Below are 20,060 nucleotides of genomic sequence, written 5' to 3'. Positions count from 1 at the left end.
ACACTATATACCATCTAACAGAGAAGTTAAACAATTGAAAAGCGAAGTTCCAGGTCTGATGAGTTGCCTCCCGGATCACAATGAAGCCCATTTTAAATCAGTTTATCCTTGTCATAGGTGAGAGGCTGGCTCCAGGGCTCAGTGACTCTCCCCACCACACACCTGTTCAGAGTGCCACGGGCACTTAGCAGAGCCACAGGGGGCTCCTCTTCCCACCACTGTCCCTGAGGGGCAACAGATTAGCCCCACGGAGATCAGCAGTAGGGACAGGCTAGAACCCCAGACAGCAGCTTGCCCGAGATTTCTGAGAAGCAGGATTTCACATTTGGAGTGTGAACTTGAGGATGCCTCAGGCGGCCAGGCGAGGTGGATGACTGGATGCTGGGCCAGGCACAGGGCCACTTCCTGCACCTTCGGTGACGCCCAGAATGAGGAGTCATCCTGCACACCACCTAAGAGGCCTTTAGCCACACTTGCTGATGCCAGCATGGCAGATGCCTAATCATGAGCAGGTACAGGGGCCCCTCAGGCCCTCCTGATAGTCACTGCTGTCCCCACAAACCCAAACTTAAGGTCCTAAGGGCTATGTACAAAGCTGGGCCTTCAGCGAGTACATATGTATCCTAAAGGAATATGAAAATGACTTCTTAACTAATTTTACTTTAAACAAATGTTAAGGGGCCAACTCAAGGGGCAGTCTACAGCATAAATGGACTGAACTCTTCAAAAACATTAATACTGTATCCTAAAAGACAAAGAAAGGCTAAAGAATTGTTTCAGATTAAAGCAAAATAAATGTAGTCTGTGATACTGGATTGGATCCTAGAACAAAAAATTAAAATTGCTTTAAAAAGCATTATTGGTTCAGCAAATTTTAATACCATTCCTGGGAATGCTATACACGGAAAGTCAAGTCCCTGGTTATGGCCAGAAAGATGAGGTGAATGGTATGGCTGTGGAGAGGTACACTAAGTGCATCAACTCTGGCTGGAACTGATTTCATTAAAAACAGGGGGGAACCCACTGTTTGGAAAAATTAAAACATCAACTACAGTTTAGGTACTACTGTACTGATTAGATAAAATTATATGTGTCCTGAATTTGATAATTATACTATAGTCATTATGAGAAAATGTCCCTGTCCTTAGGAAATGTTCAATAAACTATTTAGGGAGTTAAGGAACTGGACATATGTAAGTAACTCAAACAGTTCATGGGTCGAAGAGGGAGGAAAAGAATAAATGATAAAATGTGGCATAATGTTCTTTATTCTACCCTTGAAAATGTTCTGTAATTTCAAAATAAAAAGTTCTGAGTTCCGGGGTGGAGGAGCCGTGTTCTGCGCGCAGTGAAGGCACTGAAGCCTTGCTCACCAGTGGACGGGGGTTCCCACAGCCCTGCCTCACAGCCTCAACCAGGAAACGGTCCTCGTTACCCACTGGCCTTCTGAGTCCTAAGAGGGAACTGGGAGGAGCGAGGATGTTACTGAGACCAGACTAGGGAGATGACTGCAGCGGAGGACCGGGCGGGCAGAGGGAAGCTGAGGGGCGAGCACTCAGGAGGCAGCACCAGGCTGGGTTCCGAGCGCCGTGCATGCAAGCCCTCATTCTATGCTCACAGCCAGCCCCCCTGGGTTAACCCGATTTCACAAATGAGGATGCTGGCTCAGAGAGAGGGCTTAAGTCATTTTTGCCCAAGGCTAGTAAGTGGCGGACCTGGGACTCAAACAGGTCTGTTTCCTCCAGAACCAGGACTCTGAACCACTACAAACCTAGTGCCTGCAGACCCACAGGCCTAAATCCCTCCCAGTTCATAAGCTATTAAAAAGCAGGGACCTTATTCCACAAACATATGCTGGGATCCTTGCGTTACTGGGTGCCATTCAATGAACTATGTCCCTCCCACTCCCAAATTAGTATGTTGAAACCATATCCCCCAATTTAACTATATTTGGGGGTGGGCCTTTAGGAGATATTTAAATCATAAAGGTAGGGCCCTAACCCAACAGGCTTGGAAGAGGAAAAGAAGAGATCCTTCTCTCCCAGTGCATGCAACAAGGAAAGGTCACGCAAGGACACAGTGAGCAGAGAGCCGTCTGCAGGCCAGGAGGAGGGCCTCCCCAGCACCCACCTACCCTCACACCCTGCTCCCGGACTTCTGGCCTCCAGATTGTGAGAAAATAAGTCTGTTGTTGAAGTCACCCAGTCTCTGGTATTTTGATATGGCAGCTCAGGCTGACTAATACACTGGGCCACCTCCTAAAAACAGTCTCCCAAATAAAACGTTGGATAGTGTCTGTGTGTGCTGGGGAAGGGTCTGCATGGGGAGGCAGCAAGGCAAGGGAACCTCCCATCACTCATAACTGAGAGGCTGGGCGAGGGGGCGGGGCTGTACTTGCAACCAAGGGTCCAAGGGCTCAGGCCTCTCGCTTGCCCCCATTTCCTTCCTGCCCAGCTTACAGTCCTGATGCTCCCTGAGAAAGCACAGCAAAGAGCCTACGACTCACATTAACACTAAAAGAAAACTGCAGATCATCCAAGCTGAGCCCTGCATTTGACAGGGAAACTGATGTCCAGAGAGGTAAAGGGACTTGCTAAGTCTTTTCCTGGGAGGGACTGAGACCAAGCGAGTGCCCAGGGCTGCAGCCCCTGTCCCCCACACTATCTGACCCTCCCCAAGAGACACTCTACCTGAGCTAAGGGGCTGCACCCCTCTGGCAGGCCCCCTGGAAACCCTCACCAAAGACAAAAGGGATGCTTCACAGGATTAAACACAGGGCAGCCCCCAGAAGGGACGGGCAGGTCGTGCCTTCTTTCCTGCCGACTGCGTGGGCCTCCTGCCCTCACTAACCTGCACTGGTCTAGGGGTGCGGTGACATAAGTCTTCACTACTGAAGAGTCTGGTCACCCAGACAGGAACTCTAGAATTGCTCAAACAAAAATAAGTAAAGCCCTGGCCAGTGTGGCTCAGTTGGTTGGGTGTTCTTCCGCAAAGCAGAAGGTCACTGGTTTGGTTCTCGGTCGGGGAGTGTATGGAAGACAACCGATCAATATTTCCTTCTCACATGGATATTCTCTCCCTTTCTCTCTAAAAATAAATAAAATCTTTAAAAAAAATGAACCCCAGGGCATGAGTATTGACTTTGGTAGACCAGCTACTACCCATACTCTAGAGTTTCATTTATATCACAGCAAAACCCCACTTCAATGCCTCACAACTACCCGAAACAGGCTTCTGAGCTGGCATTTCCCTAACTGCTCCTCGGAACATCTAAGTTCTGTGAAATGTTCAGAAATTTCACTTTTTAAAAATGCTACAGTGTTTTTCCTTCTAAGATTTATTTCATAAACATATAAGGGAAGTTCTAGGTTACTGGTGGGGGGAGTACACAGCAACAGTCTGCCTTGAAGCAAGTGTGCTCTTTTTTTTTTTGCAGAGTAGTTTTTTATTCATGCTCCAAGCAAGTGTGCTCTTCTTGATTATAAAAAATTCTGTCCTTTTAGTTCTTCAAAGAAAAAAATGGTTTAACGTCTAATTTACTTCTTATTATATAAGGCTTAAAAATTAAGTAATTATACATTAAACTTATTTGTGCAGCACTTAATTAACCTGTGAGTCACGATTTGCTGTTAGGTGGAGTCCAATCGCCTGCTAGCAGCCGCCACAACCTGAGGAACACGCCCCATGAGAGTGGGAGCCCTGCTTCACGCAGGGGCCACCCGGGAAGCGCCCCGTCTCCGCTCGCCCTCTTTAGCCTGCCATCCCTTTCCTCACCATCAGGACCAGAGGCTGAGAACTCAGCAGTCCCTCTCTGGGCCTCTCGTCCACCTGCCCACTTCCTTTCCTGCCCTCTTGGAGCAGATGAATGCCTTCTTAGCTACATGATTCTCTAGCCAGTCCTTCACAGAGCTGGGTAAGTTTCAGCTCAGATGTGACCAGATCACCAAACTTCAAATTTTATCGAGGTCTAACAACTGAGATTCTTTTCTTAGACAAATACAATGCATGTGTTTCTGAACAATCTTCCTCTTTCTGAATCTGGTGGCCTTGGCCAGAAGTAGACTGACCTGCAGACAAAGGCGCCAGAGCAGGGTTGGTTACCACAGTTCATTCATTTACCAAACACTCTTTAAGCTCCACTCACCCTGGACTGGCGTGGTGGGAGGAGACAAAGGTAACAACATGAAGACACCTGCTCTTGAGGAGCACACAGGCTAGCAGGGAAAGTAAAACAGAAAAACCAAGTGTTGTGTGTACAAGGTAGAAAAACAATGACTAGCCTGTGAGAGGACCAAGGACACAGAGAACGGAGCTGCTTCTGCAGCTGGGGGTTTACGTATCCATTACACGTCTATGTGGGACCTGTCAGGTGCCAGGCATTGTACTGGGACTGGGGAAACCCCAGGAACGAGCCAGACGTGGTCCCTGCTCTCACGGAGCTCACCGTCTGGCAAAAAGACAACGTAGAAACAGGGGATTACAATCCAGTGTAAAGGTGTGCTGGCTTGGAAGAGTACAGAGGTTTGGTATCCTATACACACCTCACTTAGATAAACACTAGGGCATTTGTCTGGGAAAAAAAGACAAGGAAAAAGGACAATCACGTGGCCCAGTCCACCTGCCTCTGCTCACTGAGGTGAGCTCGCGCCTCTACTGCGCCTCTGGCCTCAGTTCCTAAGCGCCTCTGCTCACACGAGTGGGGCTCTGACACCTAAAAAAAGTATTTCTTATACAATGCAGCGCTAATAATTGCAGACCAGCCACTCCACCTGGTGCTCAACCAAAGGAACTGTGGTCTGCTCCCACACGGGCAGGAACGAGCTGAGCTCATGATGTCGCTCTTCAACACGGCACCTTCCTCAGGGTTTCCAAGAGGAATTTTGATTACAACCAATTTTTATCCTAGGCATGACTTTATAACCCATCCCTGGAATGGGCCAAGACTCCCATGTGCAGTACCGTGGGACACAAAGCAGGGACCTGTAACCTGGCTCTGGAAGTTGAAGACAGCCTCTTGTATCAATTCTTGAGGATGAGGGAAAAGAGAAGGCTAGGCAGGAGGGCAACAGGACCAGGGGAAGGTGTCACTGCAGGAGGAATAGCACTGAGCAGAATCTGGAAGGCTGGGGAGATCAAGATGAGCCCAGGGAAGCAGCAAACAGAGGGCAGGGGAGGAGGATGGGGCGCACAGGCCAGAAATACTGCCAGAGGCTAGATCTTGACAAGCCTAGTGAGCTATCAAAGGAGTTTAAGACTTATTCCAAGGGCAGCAGTGAAGCTTTGTTTTTTTTTAATTTTTAAAATGTTTATTTATTTTAGAGAGAAAGGAATGGAGAGGAGAGAGAAACATTGATGTGAGAGCGAAACATCGACTGGTTGCCTCCCATATGCGCCCTGACTGGGAATCAAACCTTCAAGCTTTGTTGTACGAGATGATGCTCCAACCAACTGAGCCACACCAGAAAGGGCAGGCAATGGTGAAGCTTTGGAATGGTTTTAAGCGGAGAAATAACAGGAGTAACTTTTCTTATGAAAGTTCATCCTGAAGCACATGAAAAGATAGCCAACATCATTAGTCATCAGGGAAATGCAAATCAAAACTGTAAGATACCACTTTACATCAGAAATAAGTTGTTCATGATGATGGAGAAAAATTGGAACCTTGTACATTGCTGTGGAGAAATGAAAAATGATGCAACAACCACTTGGACAACAGTCTGTTTCTTCAAAAGGTTAAAAGTAAGTCACAATATGACCTAGCAATTCCACTCCTCAGTATATAACCCAAGAGTAATGAAAACGTATGTCCATGAAAAAACTTGTACGTAAATGGTCACAGGAGCACTCTTCATAATAGTCAAAAAGCAGAAACAACCCAAATGTCCATTAACAGGTGAATGAATAAATAAAATGTGGTAGAGCCATACAATGGAATATTATTCAGCAATAGAAAGAAGTGAAGTCCCAATATATGCTACAACATGGGGAACCTTGAAAATATGGTTAGTGAAAGAAGCCAGTCACAAATAGGCAGAAAGTGTAGGATACCATTTATATGAAATGTGCGGAATAGGAAAATCCATAGAGACGGAAATAGTGGTTGCCAGAGTGGGGAAGAGGGAATGAGGAATGACTACTAATGGATACAAGGTTTCTTTTTAGTGATGACAATTTTCTAAAACTAATGGGGTGATGGTTGCACTTTAAATGGGTAAATTGTGTGCTACATAAACTACATCTCAATGAACTGCTAACAACAAGAGTTCATCTTAGCTATGGTGTGCAGAACAGAGGGAGAGATGAGGCAGAGACTAGCGAAAGGCTGCCACAGGGATGAGCGGGAGAAGACAGTGGTTGAACTACGGGGAGGGATTCGTGGGGCTGGACTAGAGGAGGAGAGGGTACATCCTGTGGAGGGCTCCACCAGATCCCACGGGTAGCTGATACCTCTCCCAAGAGGAACAGTGGGAAATAGAAATGAGGTATCTAATTATTATCAAGCAGCAAAACGTTTTTAAAACCTTACACATGTAAAGACCAAGAGGAATACGAAAAGTGCACAGCCCTGCTGCCCACATACATGAAGAGTGTCCAGCATAAAAGCCCACTGAGCTGCCTGCCAGGGGACTGTCCTGACCACCCAGCCGCACTCCCAAACTCCAAAGAAAGGGCTTGGATATTCAGGGCTTGCCTGAGATACTGCAAAATCTGAGTGCCTGAGTGCAGACTGGACAGCAAGAGAGGCAAAGGCCAATAACTTCAAAAATACACTTAAAATCCTTAAAGATCTCTTTCTGGGTTCTGTGTGTTTATGAGAATTGCCATTTTTCTTGATTAGACCCAAGACCCAGTTTTGACCATACACCACCGCCCTTCCAGAAAATCTTCTCTGGTCTCTTACAGGTGACTGGTGAGAGCTAAAAGGCCATGGGACAGATGGGCCCCATCTATAGCTAGGGAAGGGTCATGACTAGGAACCCAAAGGGAAGCCTAAGAGGAGACCCTGTCCCACCCGCAGACAGGAAGGGGACGGGGGTAAGTCCCTGCCCACAATCTCGTGCACAACCTCAGTGGTCCGCTTGACCCTTCTCGCACCTGCAACAGAAACCAGTGCTGGCCAGCTCACTGCAGCCATAACTATGGCAAAGAGTCAAACACCACTAAGACACACTGACAAAGCCAGAGCTCTCGTACCAGCCCATTCATTTGCTAGATGGAGAAACCAAGGCCCAGACCCCTGCAGCAGAGCCAGGGACCGGCACCCAGGTCTCTGACTCTCAGGGCCTTGTAATCCTCCCTCGACCAACTCCCCAGACCCTCCTCAAGAACCTGGCTCTCAACTGTGTGCTTCAAAGCACAAGAGGAGCTGAGAAGCCTCAGAAACTTAGGTTTCAACTGGCACAGAAATCTAAACTATCTTTATTCCTAGAATCCTATTAGAAAGCTAAAACATATCATGCTCTAATTTTTCTGAAGGGAGAGAAAAAAGCATGTTAACCAACCAAACAGGGACAACACAGCATTTGCAGCTCTCAGGTCTCACAGCCCTTTACTGCGCCAGCAACAGCGCTCTGCACCTCATCAGCTGTCCACGGCTCCACTAACTGAGCTCGGCCACCAGCCGAGAGCTCCGGACCCCGGGCTGCACTGGGCACTGCAGCGCTCCTGACGGGAACAGCTGTGGCACCACAGGAGGGACAAAGGCTTTTCTGTCTCTAACTCCTAAGTTCTAGCGAAGTGAAGCGAAACACTATTTTTAAGTCTGCAGAGGAATGCAAATATTAAGTACTTCAAAAAATAAATCAGACAGGAAAACAAAATAATGTAAAGTTTTTTTGTGGTTAAAATAATCTGAAAGGAGTTTAGAAATAAATGAACTAAAATTTCTCTATTATCTTATTTACCAGTTTTGAAGGTGTCTTCCGGTGCCAGGACTTGGAGACAGAAAGAATGCCATGTATTGCTTCTAAAGTGACAACAAACAAAGCCCCATCTCAGATGGATGGATGGGTCTTTTTTTCTACAGTGACCAAAAATGCAAGTTGAACTCTATGTACAACAGGCTATACAATTAGGATCATTTAAAAATAATGAGACTCCTCTCTTTGCCTTCTTCCAAAGTATATAATATATATTTAACAGCACATAAGACACCACTTGAGCTTCCCTTCTAGCCAACAGGAAGTATTTTCACATATAAAAATTAAAAATTTAAACTTTTAAATCATTATTTTTAAAACATAATACAAACTTAAAAATTATTCAACATTGCCCCATGACCCCACCCCTAGCACAAAAAAACCCCACCCCAAATCCAGAATTAATTTTTCGTTCCTAAAAACCCCACAGTACTGAACTTGACTTTCAATTCAAGCTGATCGTCAGCAAGAGGTCCCTAACAGACACCCCCAGGTAGGAACAGAAGCACGATTGGCGCTGTGTCTCTCATCTACCTGGGTAGCACTGGTGCACTTCTCAGGTCAGGTCCATGAGATTCGGTCCCCACACTAGGGTCCTGGCAGGGTGAACTGGCAGCTTCCCTCATCTTCCCCCTCGAAGGCTGTCCAATAAGCACCTGGGAATTGACTTTTCTTGGGAAAAGGGTGCTGGTAACAGCTGTCGGGGCCAAGGCAATAGTGAGAAGTTCAGTTCTCTGCTCTTTGGATGAACTGTGTAAAACATTTCTTTTAAAAGACACAATGTTAAAAATATTAAGAAAAACATCTACAAAATCTGGAGGGCTGCCTTTTTCTCAAAGGGTAAAGCTTGTGGGGTGGTAGGAAAAAAATGGAGGGCCCAGAACTATAACTCTGCAGCAAAAGACATGCCCTTCAAAACACGTCATATTCTTCAGAGTCTTGCTAAAGCAGCAAGAGCTGAGGGTGACCGCAGGAGTGAAAGCAGGAGGGGCACCAACTCCTGCAGGGGAGGTTCCTACTGTGCACCCCACCCTGCGCAAGAATGTCAACCTTTAGGGCAGCGGCCATCAACCCCAAGGGCATCAAGACTCTGCCTCGGACCCAGAGCTGCTTTCCCGACTAACTTCAATCTGGAGAGACGGTAAGCTGTCTAACCGGCTCTTCTTTTGGCGAGACTGTTCTTTCTCCTTAATCAGAGCCCCCCATGCCCTCTGCAACTCGGAGTCATCTTCCTCAGCGCCAGGAGCCCTGTGATCCACTTTCTTCATGTTCTTTTCTTTGGTCTTGGATGCAGGTCCTAAGCGAGTCCATAAACTACCTGTTCGAATGAGAAGGCATTTTAGTTTCGGCAGTCACTGCTAAGAGCAGGGCAGTACTGAGGAAGCAGGGGTGCTGCCAACACCCGCTGAGCAGGCCGCACTCGGGGGAGGGTCCTGCAGCACTTGGAACCACTATGTAGCTTTGGGCAAGTAATCCCATTTCCTGGCTGCCATCCCCTGCCTGCAAATGCAGGGATCTCGACCCAAAGAGAGATCTTCACAGAGAGTGCACATAAGCCCCCACCCCCCCACTTCCTAGGCACATCAGAATCACTGGGGAGTCTGTCTATGCTACACCTGCCTCTCCCTGGTGAGACTCACTACCCTGTGTACAGCTGCATTCTGCCAGGAGTGGGCATCCCCTCCCAGCTATGACATTCTACAAACTGATGGGCCTACAACACTGTAACCTTTTAGAGATTCTGCCCACTCTCCATTAATTTTAAAAATACACTTTATCAATATCTAACGATAAATATGTGTTTAGAATTTCATAGTATAGCCACGCTACAAGGTAATTAAGTTTTATTTATAAAGAATATAACAATGTAGAAATATGACTATGATAGAATGCTATATGCAAAAGTAAGATGCATATAGACAAGACTGGAAATAGCATACATGAAACTAAGAAGTATCTGTGCTAAACAGAAAGAACCAGGGTGAGCCTCGTTTTCTATTTTTAAAATTTTCCATACTGTTACCGTTATTGCTGTGGTCGTCACAGTTGTTGTTATTACTACAGTAATTATAATGGAAGAAGAAAATTTATTTTTGGCGTTTGCTATTTACTGCCTCCTGCTAACAAAGTATCTCTGTGCATTGTACCTGCCCTTACCCAGTTCCGATTCCCATCAGTCTGAAGTGTTACCAACCTGGTTTCTTCTCCCGAGTATCGGAATAGAGGCCTTTAATGTCTTGCCTGGGAACACCTAGCCTACTATGTACATCAGAAAAGGGCTCTCTCCGAACAATGGGGTTACAAGCCTTTTCTGGAGAATGTGGTCTTTTTCCTAATCGCTGGCGTATATCTAGAAAAATAAAAAAATACTGTTGTTACCAAGCGCATGCACTTTGCTATCTGTACTGTCACCCTGAGGTCACTACAGAACCTGGTCCAGATCTCCCTGAGTGAGGACAAAGGACCTGACATGTTCAAGCTTCTAAAAGCCTCTCACTATGCAATCAGTCTGGATTCCCTCAGGAAAATTCAGATGTAGGGACTCTCAGGGGGAAAAAGTCTCAGCTGACTGCTCAGGAAAGGAATCTCTGAGGCAGAATCAACTCTTGTTTTTTGTTTTTTAAGTAGAACCAAGCAGACCACATACTTGACAAACATTTCAGCTAACACACAATACTGCAAACCTCCTGAGGGCAGAAGCCACAATCTTTGAACATATGAGAAGTTCTCAGTAAACTTATTACACTTAACAATATAATGCAAGTGGAGAAAAACAAAGGATCAAGGAGGATGTCCCAAATCAAATTTCTTTTTTCTCTAAACACTCCCTTCCCCGAAATCCGCCTGTCCTCCTGAGTTCTAATAACAAAACCATGTTTATTAGCAAGTCATTGTGCTGGAGATTTTATCCATCCTGCTTATTCTCTCAGAGAGCGGCATCTCCATCACTATAGTCCCTCAGGCCTGGGCCCCTTGGCTCCTCTCCCTTCCATCCCTCACATCCCAGTGCGGAATCTTCTTCCTTCACAAGGTTTGATGTTCTCGTCTATTCTGTCTCTGCAGTCCCTGACCTAGTTCAGGCCCTTGTTACTTAACTCTATACCACCCCACTCTGCTCCCAAGTTATCTTTCTAAAATAGATATAAGATCAGGTTACTTCCTCAAAAAACATTTGCCAACTGAGATCCTATTCCCTCCCCAAGGCCTCACGCTAAGGCCACTTTCTCTGAGAAGCCTTCCACAATCCTGCCAGTAGACCCAGCTGCCCTCTGCTCCTGCAGCACACTGCTTACAGGACCATCAGGGCACCTCCTCCACTCTGTTCTGGGTGGAATAATCTGGATATGTGCACTTGTGTTTCTCTCTCAGTTCCAAGATGATTCTGCATCCCCTCCAAAGACTTCGAACATTCCCAGTACATAGCCCAGAGCCTGGTGCACAGCAGCCACGGCCAAGTACCTGTTAGATGCACCTCTAGTTCAAATACTTAACCATTTCTACAATAACAATTTAATTTCTATTACTCTTTTAAAAAAACATCTTTTATTGATTATGCTATTACAGTTGTCCCAATTTTTTTTCCTTTGCCCCCCTCAGCCTGGTACCCCAATTCCTTCCAACAATACCCCCCTCAGTTCATGTCCATGGGTCATGCATATAAGTTCTTTGGCTCCTCCATTTCCTATACTATTCCTAACATCCCTGTTTTGTACCTACCAATTTATGCTTCTTAATCCCTGCATCTTTTCCCCCATTTCTCCCCCTTCCCCCTCCCAGTTGATAACCCTCCAAATGATCTCCATGTCTGTGATTCTGTTCTTCTGGTTGTTTGCATAGTTTGTTTTTTAGATTCAGTTGTTGATAGTTGTGAATTTGTTGCCATTTTAGTGCTCACAGTTTTGATCTTCTTTTTCTTAAGTAAGTCCCTTTAACATTTCATGTAATAATGGCTTGGTGATGATAAACTCCTTTAGCTTTACCTTGTCTAGGAAGCACTTTATCTGCCCTTCCATTCTAAATGACAGCTCTGCTGGATAGAGTAATCTTGGTTGTAAGTCCTTGCTTTTCATCACCTTGAATACTTTTTGCCAGTCCCTTCTTGCCTGCAGTTTCTTTTGAGAAATCCACTGCTATTCTAATGAGAATTCCTTTGTAGGTAACTCTTCTGTTCTCTGGCTGCTTTTAAGATTCTTTATCTTTAACCTTTGGCATTTTAATTATGATGTTTTGGTAAGGTCCTCTTTGGGTCCAACTTGTTTGGGACTCTCTGTGCTTCCTAGACTTGTATGCATATTTCCTTCACCAAATTAGGGAAGTTTTCTTTCATTATTTTTTCAAATAAGTTTTCAATTTCTAGCTCTACCTCTTCTCCTTCTGGCATACCTATGACTCAGATGCTGGTACCTTTGGAGATGTCGCAGAGGTTCCTTAGACTATCTTCGTTTGTGTTTTTAAATTATTTTTTCTTCTTGCTGTTCTGATTGAATGCTTTTTTCTTATGTTCCAAATCATTGATTTGATTCTCAGCTTCATCCTCTCCACTGTTGGTTACTTGTAGATTTTTCTTTATCTCACTTAATGTAACCTTCATTTCTGCCTGGGTCTTTTTTATGCTGTTGCCACACACAATGACTTCTTTGAGCATTCTGATCACCAGTGTTTTGAACTCTGAATCTGATAGGTTGGTTATCTCTGTTTTATTTAGTTCTTTTTCTGGGGTTTTGTTCTGTTCTTTCATTTGGACACTATTTCTTTGTCTCAATTTGGCAGCCTCCCTGTGTTTGTTTCTGTGTATTAGGTAGAGCGGCTTTGACTCCGTGTCTTAGTAGAACGGTCAATTGTAGAAAAGGCACTGGTAAATTGTGTGGGGTAGAGCCTTAGGTAATCACCAGGATGGGGAAACCCACTTCACCACTTTGTGGCTCTGTGTCAGGGGAGGGCTCAGAGAGAGGACAATGCCACTGCCTGGCTTCTGGAGGTTTGCCTTGGAGGAAGCTGTCTCCCAGCACTCACCCTGCTTCCAGTTACTTGACTTTCTCCCTGTATACAACTGGTGCCCTTCCAGTTGTTGCCCTGGTGCTGAATCCCAGCGTGGGTGGGTCTCCATAAGTCGTAAGGCCATGCAGGGCCTTTAAGAGGAGTCTCCTGAAAATGTGGCAGTTTCTTCCACTGTCCCAACCCCCAACAGTTTTTATAGCTAGGAGTTATGGGGATTTATCTTCCTGGCACTGGAACCCTGGACTGTGTGGTCTGGCCTGGGGCTGGGACTGCTCGCTCCTGAGATATCCCTCCTGATTTTTATCTACCATGTGACACTACACGTGAATGCGGGACTGCCCATTCAGCTACTTCTCCATGCTGCATCGCGGCTTTATCCCTCCTGTTTGGATCAATGTGGCTTCTTTAAAGATTTTATTTATTTACTTTTAGAGAGAGGGGAAGGGAGAGAGAAAGAGGGAGAGAAACACCAACATGCAAGAGACATCAATTGGTTGCCTCTCGCATGCCCCCAACTGGGGACCTGGCCCACAAACCAGGCACGTGCCCTGACTGGGAATTGAACCAGCGACCTTTCAGTTTGCAGGCCAGCACTCAATCCACTGAGCCACAGTAGCCAGGGCTCAATATGGCTTCTTTAAATTCTTGGTTGTCAGACTTCCGTACAGCTAAATTTTCTCACAGTTCTGGGTGATATCTGTTTTGTGGTCTAGTTCTAATTTTTTCTTAGTTGTGCAAGAAGGCAAAGAGTGTTTACCTACACCTCCATCTTGACCAGAAGTCTAATTTCTATTACTCTTACGATTATTTTTCATGTCTAACTCAAAATTTAGAAATGATGAATCAGAACAACTTAATCTGTCCACAAATGGCAACATTTTATCTAAAAACCTATCCCTGCCCCAGTTTGCTTTCTGAAGCCTCGAAACACAACTGAACAACAATACCTGATTTAGTATTGCTGCCCGATGGCCGTGGACGGGTATGCTGACGTTTTTCATCTAATAAATGCCGGACATCTGCAAATTTCTCAGGCGGTAATTTGTTACCAATTCGGTTTTTGATATTGCTTGCCGATACAGTATCTGCCCTCATAGAGTTCCTTAAAAAATAGGGACACAGTTAACCAAGTTCAACTGTGGGACAATGCCCATGCAACAATTTCATACTTTTGAGGAAACAATTTAAAAAACCCAATCTAACATAGCCAACATTCACTTACACCAATAATTATTTGTTTATAAAAATCATGATCAGCCTGTTGTAAAGAGACTGGCCAAGGTGAGCAGGTTCCTGAGCTTTCCAGGGTGGTTCCCACACGTGGTATCTGTAAAGCTATCACAGAGCACGTAACTGTGAGTCCCCTTAGCCTGAGACAAATGGTAAGGCAGAGGTCTGTAAAGGGCTTGGGAGCTCTGCTCACCCAGGCTGCAATTTGGCCAGAGTCAAGATATAAGAGTATGCAACCTCTTTCTTTAAAGGGTTGACTTCTCTGTCAGAGAAATCTGCTACCATTCTAGGGAGCAGCATTATTTTGGCAGCATTTACCATTACAAAGTTCTGTGAAAACTAAAAATAGGGCTGTGAATAAAGCCACACAAAACAGCCTGAACGTTTCTTTCCCTTTCCCCAAATACACCACCAAGCACACCTGAGAGCACCCCCAGATTCCAACCCTTTGAATTGGGCATAAGCTATCTTCCCTCAGGGTTCTGCTCATCCCCACTAGTCATCAAAGAAATGTACATTAAAGTAACTAATTTTTTTGTCCATGAAATTGGCAAAAATTAGTGACAGTACCTAACCTCGGTGAGTATGTGGGTAACAGGTCACAATGGGAACGAATAAAACCTTTCTGTAATGAAATTTAGCAACACCACATTTAAAAAAAAATTTTTTTTAATCCTTACCCAAGGATATATTCACTAATTTGAGAAGGAGAGGAAGGGGGAGAGAGAGAGGGAGGGAGGGAGGGGGAGAGGGGAAGAGAGAGAAACATTGATCGGTTGCCTCCTGTACACGCCGCAATCGGGGATTAAACCCACAACCCAGGTATGTGCCCTGACCAGGGATTGAACCCACAATCTTTTGGTGTATGGGACAATGCTCCAACCAACTAAGCCACCCAGCCAGGGCAGCAATACCACATTTTAAAATATGCATATTTTTCGTGCAATAACTGGAATTCAAGATAAATATTTATTTATCTATTAGTGTGATAGTAAGAAAAAAGAAAACTAAATGTTCATCAATAAGAGATTGGGTTAGCCCTGGCTGCTGTGGCTCAGTGGTTTGAGCATCAGCCTGCAAGCCAAGCATCGCTGGTTCGATTCCCAGTCAGGACACATGACTAGGTTGCATGTCAGGTCCCCCAGTTGGGGGCGTGAGTGAGAGGCAACCACACAGTGATGTTTCTCTCCCTCTCTTTCTCCTTGCCCCCCTCTCTCTAAAAATAAATAAATAAATAAACAAATAAGAGATTGGGTTATATAAACCATGATACTTTCAAACAATGGACTACATACAGTTGAAAAAATAGCTGATGACTACAATATATTAAATGGAAAAAGCATACTACAAAACAATATAAATAGCATTTCTGTACAAATATATCTATAATTTCTCCATGTATTATGTATTTGCATAAGACTAGCAGGAAGGTTATTCACCCAATTGCTAACAGTCCTTATCTTAGGAGAGGGTGATTACACAGGTGATTTTCACTTTTTATATATATTTATATGTATAAAATATTGTGTATGTTTTAAGGAAAAAATTAAATACTTTTATTCAAACTCTACAAAAGACTAAAATGAGAACAGATAGTGATTATAAAACTAAGAATTAAAGTTAGAAATTAGTATTTAAAATCAAATTAAAAGCAAGCACTGACAAAAATAAAAAGTAATTTTACCTAATATTTTTCAACTGAGATTCCACTTCATCAGCATACATAGTCATTTTCATGCTTTTCTTTGGTGAGGGAGTGGAAATCATTTTCAGTTCTAGATCATAGTCCATTTCATCAGAGTCTGAGCTGCTGGCACTGGACCGCCTGGGTGTGCTCCGCTCCCGGGTCTGCTTGAGAGCTGGGAGCTCCTCATGGTACTCTACCACCACCCTGTCATCTGCATCCATGTCTTGGTCCTCCTCCTCTTCCTCCTCTTCCTCCTCCTCTTCAATGGGTTCCTCAGGAACATTCACTAGTCCTAAGGAATTTAACCAAAAAAACATTAGGAAAAGTACTGACAAGTTTAATTTTCTGTTCACTTCAATGATCTTTTTCAAAGAACGGGGTCCCAAGCCCACGATTTTATTAAAGCATTATCTATAACAGTGCCAATCTGGTTACCATTCCAAAAACTACAACAGAAGAATGGCTAGGTAAAGTATGATCTAGCAGTCTATTAGATATTATAAAATTATCTTAAATATAGTCAATTGTCATTATTCACAGACTATATTTGCAAATCTGCCATATTTATTTCTAACTCGCAGTGCTTTCATGTGCAGAACTAGATCTGAGCCACCACACACGCACATTCCCAGCTGAGACCAACCGAGGCACTACTCCGCCCTCCTTGTTTCATCTCTCCCACTGTAAGTAAGTATCCTGGTGCAATCTACTGAGTGCCAGGTTTGTGTGACTTTTGTTGGCGATTTCACTGTTTAGTAATGCCCAAACTGTTTAATGTTCCTAAGTGCAAGGAGGATATTATGAACCTTAAGAGGAAAATGTGTGTATTAGATAAGCTTTGTTCAGGCATGACTTACATAGTGCTGTTGACTATGAGTTCATGTTAATAAGTGTATTAAACATATGTATGTATAACAATAAGGTGTCTTTAAACAGAAACAAACATCAAACAAGGTTATATATTGATCAACTGACAAAAATGGTATGACCAGATCCTTCAATGATCATGGTGACTTTATACACCATACCATCAGCCAACTATAACTTTAATGAAAAAATGCTTAGAAATAGTTGAAGTAGCAGAATATAAAACATATGCTCACAAAAATTATAATATATATTATGAAAAGAAATGAATAGGAAAAATGTAAAATGAAGCCAAGGTTACACTGGAGTGCTAGGGGAAATCTTTTTAATTTCTTTAATATGAATATAAAGATTGCATGATAAAAATATCTTAAATATCTTAAAGTAACTGACAATGGAGAAGTGTAACTGCATAAGGTGCAAATTTCAAATATACAATTTTCAATATATACATTAAGTAAAAAGGTATAGACTTCACCTCTCCCTAGTCTTATTACAATGATAAATGTATATGCATGTTATTCCATGTTTGTATGCAGACTTAACTAGCTCTATAAAGCATGTAGAAGATCCTGTAGATTAAGTTCAAAATAAAAACAAATCTTTATAAAACATAATGAAAATGGTTCTTTTACAGTAAGCATAGGAAGGAAGGAAGAAGAGAGGAGAGAAGAGGAGAGGAGAGGAGAGGAGAAGAGAGAAGAGAAAACCTGAGTCATGATATCCCACTTTTTGGAGGCATTCATTTGCACAGTCAAATAAGCATAAAATAATAGACATAGCAGCCTGTTTTCAATTTTCAGACAAAGGAACAATAAAATCAGTTTATATGAAAAAATATTTTTAAAAAAATTTTCATGCAGCTTTTGATATAAATAGTAGGAAAAATTAGATACCTAAGAATAGTTTTATTTTAATTTTCCCTATGTCACATTAGGACTTTTGTTAGAACAGCTTTTATAAAATCACTTGACCTCTTTGTATGGGCAATTTAAAATTAACTGTGACTTGACTTACTTTCCTATATGTTGGCAGAGGGTGAGGGCAAGGAAGAGAGGATGATAAAGTTTGGAACCTTAAAAGACCGTATTAAGAATAAAAATATGATTTCGGGAGCCAAACATGTGTCTACCCAAGAGCTGAGCAGGCAACTACCGGAATGTCGGTGTTTATAGGACGCCAAGCCAACATCGTCCCCAATCAGGGCTCTCTTCTTGATCACATCCCGCTGAATGCGACGGGAATGATATCTTCGCTTCCTGCAACATTGCCAAAATAAGCACAAAATCAAAGACCACCAGGAAAGACCTTGAAACCCACTGATTAATTTCAACTACACACTGACACAATGTCAGGTGTTGAGAGAGACATCTGAAATAAAACTGAAACTCAGCATTCTCACACCATTTACCACAGTTAAGAATCTTACACTTGGCGCTGGCCAAGTAGCTCAGTTGGTTAGAAGGTGGTCCTGATATGCCAAGGTTGTCAGTTCGATTCCCAGTTAGGGCACACATAAGAATCAATTAATAAATGCATAAATAAGTGTAACAAATCGATGTTTCTCTCTCTCCCTTTCTATCCCTCTCTAAAAAATCAATTAAAAATAAAAGAATCTAGCACTCTTCCCTCTTATCATCCTTTGAGTCCACACACGGTGTTGATGTTCCACTGCAGAATACCAACTGAAGGATTAAGGAAAGTTTAACTGTTGTATTTCACACTTTTGGACTCACCAAGAATTACTAAGAATTCCTTTCATGCCTCCGTAATTTGGATTCCCATATTTCATGTAATACTGACTTCTTCTGGCTGCTCCAAGTTCCTTTTTGTCATCTAAAAATTAATTACAACAGTTACCTAGGATTTCCTGTGGTTGTGAAAACAATGAGGAATAGTTTTTAAAAAAAGAAAGAAAGAAAGGACTGTGTTTCCATAGCTGGGATCAGATCAGCACATTCACTCCCTGAGTGCCTAAGTGCGGTGTGTGTGTGTGGAGGGGGAAGTGGGTAGAACAAAACAGATGAATGAGGTGAAGTTGCTGTTAATGAGTTGACTTCATAGAGAAAGTACTATTAGAAAAATCTAAATACAATACACAAGGTTCTAAGAAGTATAAGAGAGCTTCAGTCACTACAGGTGCTCAGAAATCAAAAAGGCTTTTTAAAAGAGGTGGCATTTTCACTGCTCCCTCAAAGGTGACATTCATTTCAGAATGACAACACTCCAGTAACAGAATCAGAATTAAAGAAACAGACTATACATAAATTCCATATATCTGATAAACCACTTTTTCCAGTCTATCCTGATTTTCTTAAAATGGCTTAAAGAAAACAGTATGATACCGTTTACCTAGAATATACTCAAATAACCACTCAAATGAGTAAATGTAGAAAAGCTCCCTTTGTTACAAAGTTAAAATGCAAATTAGCCGGGGCTGGGTGGCTCGGTTGGAGTGTCGACAGGTACATTGAAAGGCTGCGGGTTCAATCCCCAGTCAGGTTGGGGCACGCATGGGAGGCAACCAATCAATGTTTTTCTTACATTGATGTCTCTGTCCCCCCCCCCCCCCCCGCTACCCCACCTCTCTAAAAAAACATCAATATGCCTATCCTTGGATGAGGATTTTTTTTTAAATGCCAATTAATAGGAAGGAAAGGTGGTCAGTGATCACACAGAATTTTCATAATATAAAGGACTCTGACAGCTCCTTAGGCACTCACTGTCTACAAAGGACAACGAACCCCAATGTGAGTACATCAGTGCTATGGGTAAACTTAGCAGCACAAACTAGTATGTGTTCCCTACAGAAAAATATGCCTAAGGAGAAATGGCTAGTTCCAGATCTGAGGAAAGGAAAATACGAATTGGATCTGGAAAAACAAGCTGTTTTAGTGTGCCATAAAGTGATCCAAGCATCATGGAGACATGTCTAAAGCACACAAGTGGAAGGGGCTCTACTGGCCAAATCCAAGACAATTCGTGAATCAAAATAATGACAGCAATGTATGATAACCCAGTGAATAAAATAAAACTCAATGACTCTAAGCTGTTATAAATAAATAAATAAATAAACAAACAAACAGGTAAAAGGGAAAGCTACTCCTCACAGCAGATTGCCAACTAATAAATGATGAGTTAAAAAGTCAATGGATGCTAAAACTACTGCGTGAAAGTTTGATGAGCAACAGGCTACTTACATAATCAATCTCAAAGTATCTTCCCACAAATTTTAAAATTACAAGTGAAAAAAATATAAACTTCACAGTACAGAGAACCCTGGCAACCATCCCTTTCACCGAGCGATGAAAGTTAGCACGCGCCCCTGATGTGATGCACGGAAAGCAGCACAGCATCGC

General features: G+C 43.3%; 1 protein-coding gene across 3 annotated transcripts in view; it reads right to left on the bottom strand.

Moving 5' to 3' along the window:
• Positions 1-3,746: 3,746 nt before the first annotated feature.
• NCBP3 (nuclear cap binding subunit 3) overlaps positions 3,747-20,060 on the bottom strand; it is a 32,995-nt gene continuing 16,681 nt past the window's right edge. The window contains exons 8-16 of one of the 3 annotated variants that reach the window (XM_090290978.1): positions 18,438-18,537; positions 17,857-17,960; positions 15,832-16,126; positions 13,865-14,019; positions 10,114-10,269; positions 9,075-9,237; positions 8,454-8,616; positions 7,905-7,966; positions 3,747-5,672 (exon numbers count right to left, since the gene is read on the bottom strand). In XM_090290978.1, the coding sequence (XP_090147104.1) occupies positions 8,508-8,616; positions 9,075-9,237; positions 10,114-10,269; positions 13,865-14,019; positions 15,832-16,126; positions 17,857-17,960; positions 18,438-18,537 (1,082 nt within the window). In that variant the 3' untranslated portion in view covers positions 3,747-5,672; positions 7,905-7,966; positions 8,454-8,507. Of the gene's footprint in view, positions 5,673-7,820; positions 7,967-8,453; positions 8,617-9,043; positions 9,238-10,113; positions 10,270-13,864; positions 14,020-15,831; positions 16,127-17,856; positions 17,961-18,437; positions 18,538-20,060 lie in introns of those variants that run through there. The other 2 variants (XM_090290979.1, XM_090290977.1) reach the window with 2 other exon arrangements.

The sequence above is a fragment of the Furipterus horrens genome, unplaced genomic scaffold (genome assembly GCF_987537825.1).
Source record: "Furipterus horrens unplaced genomic scaffold, mFurHor1.1.pri manual_scaffold_11, whole genome shotgun sequence".
Lineage (NCBI taxonomy): Eukaryota > Metazoa > Chordata > Mammalia > Chiroptera > Furipteridae > Furipterus > Furipterus horrens.
Note: the sequence above shows the minus strand (reverse complement) of the source record. Positions and strands in the feature narration are given on the sequence as shown.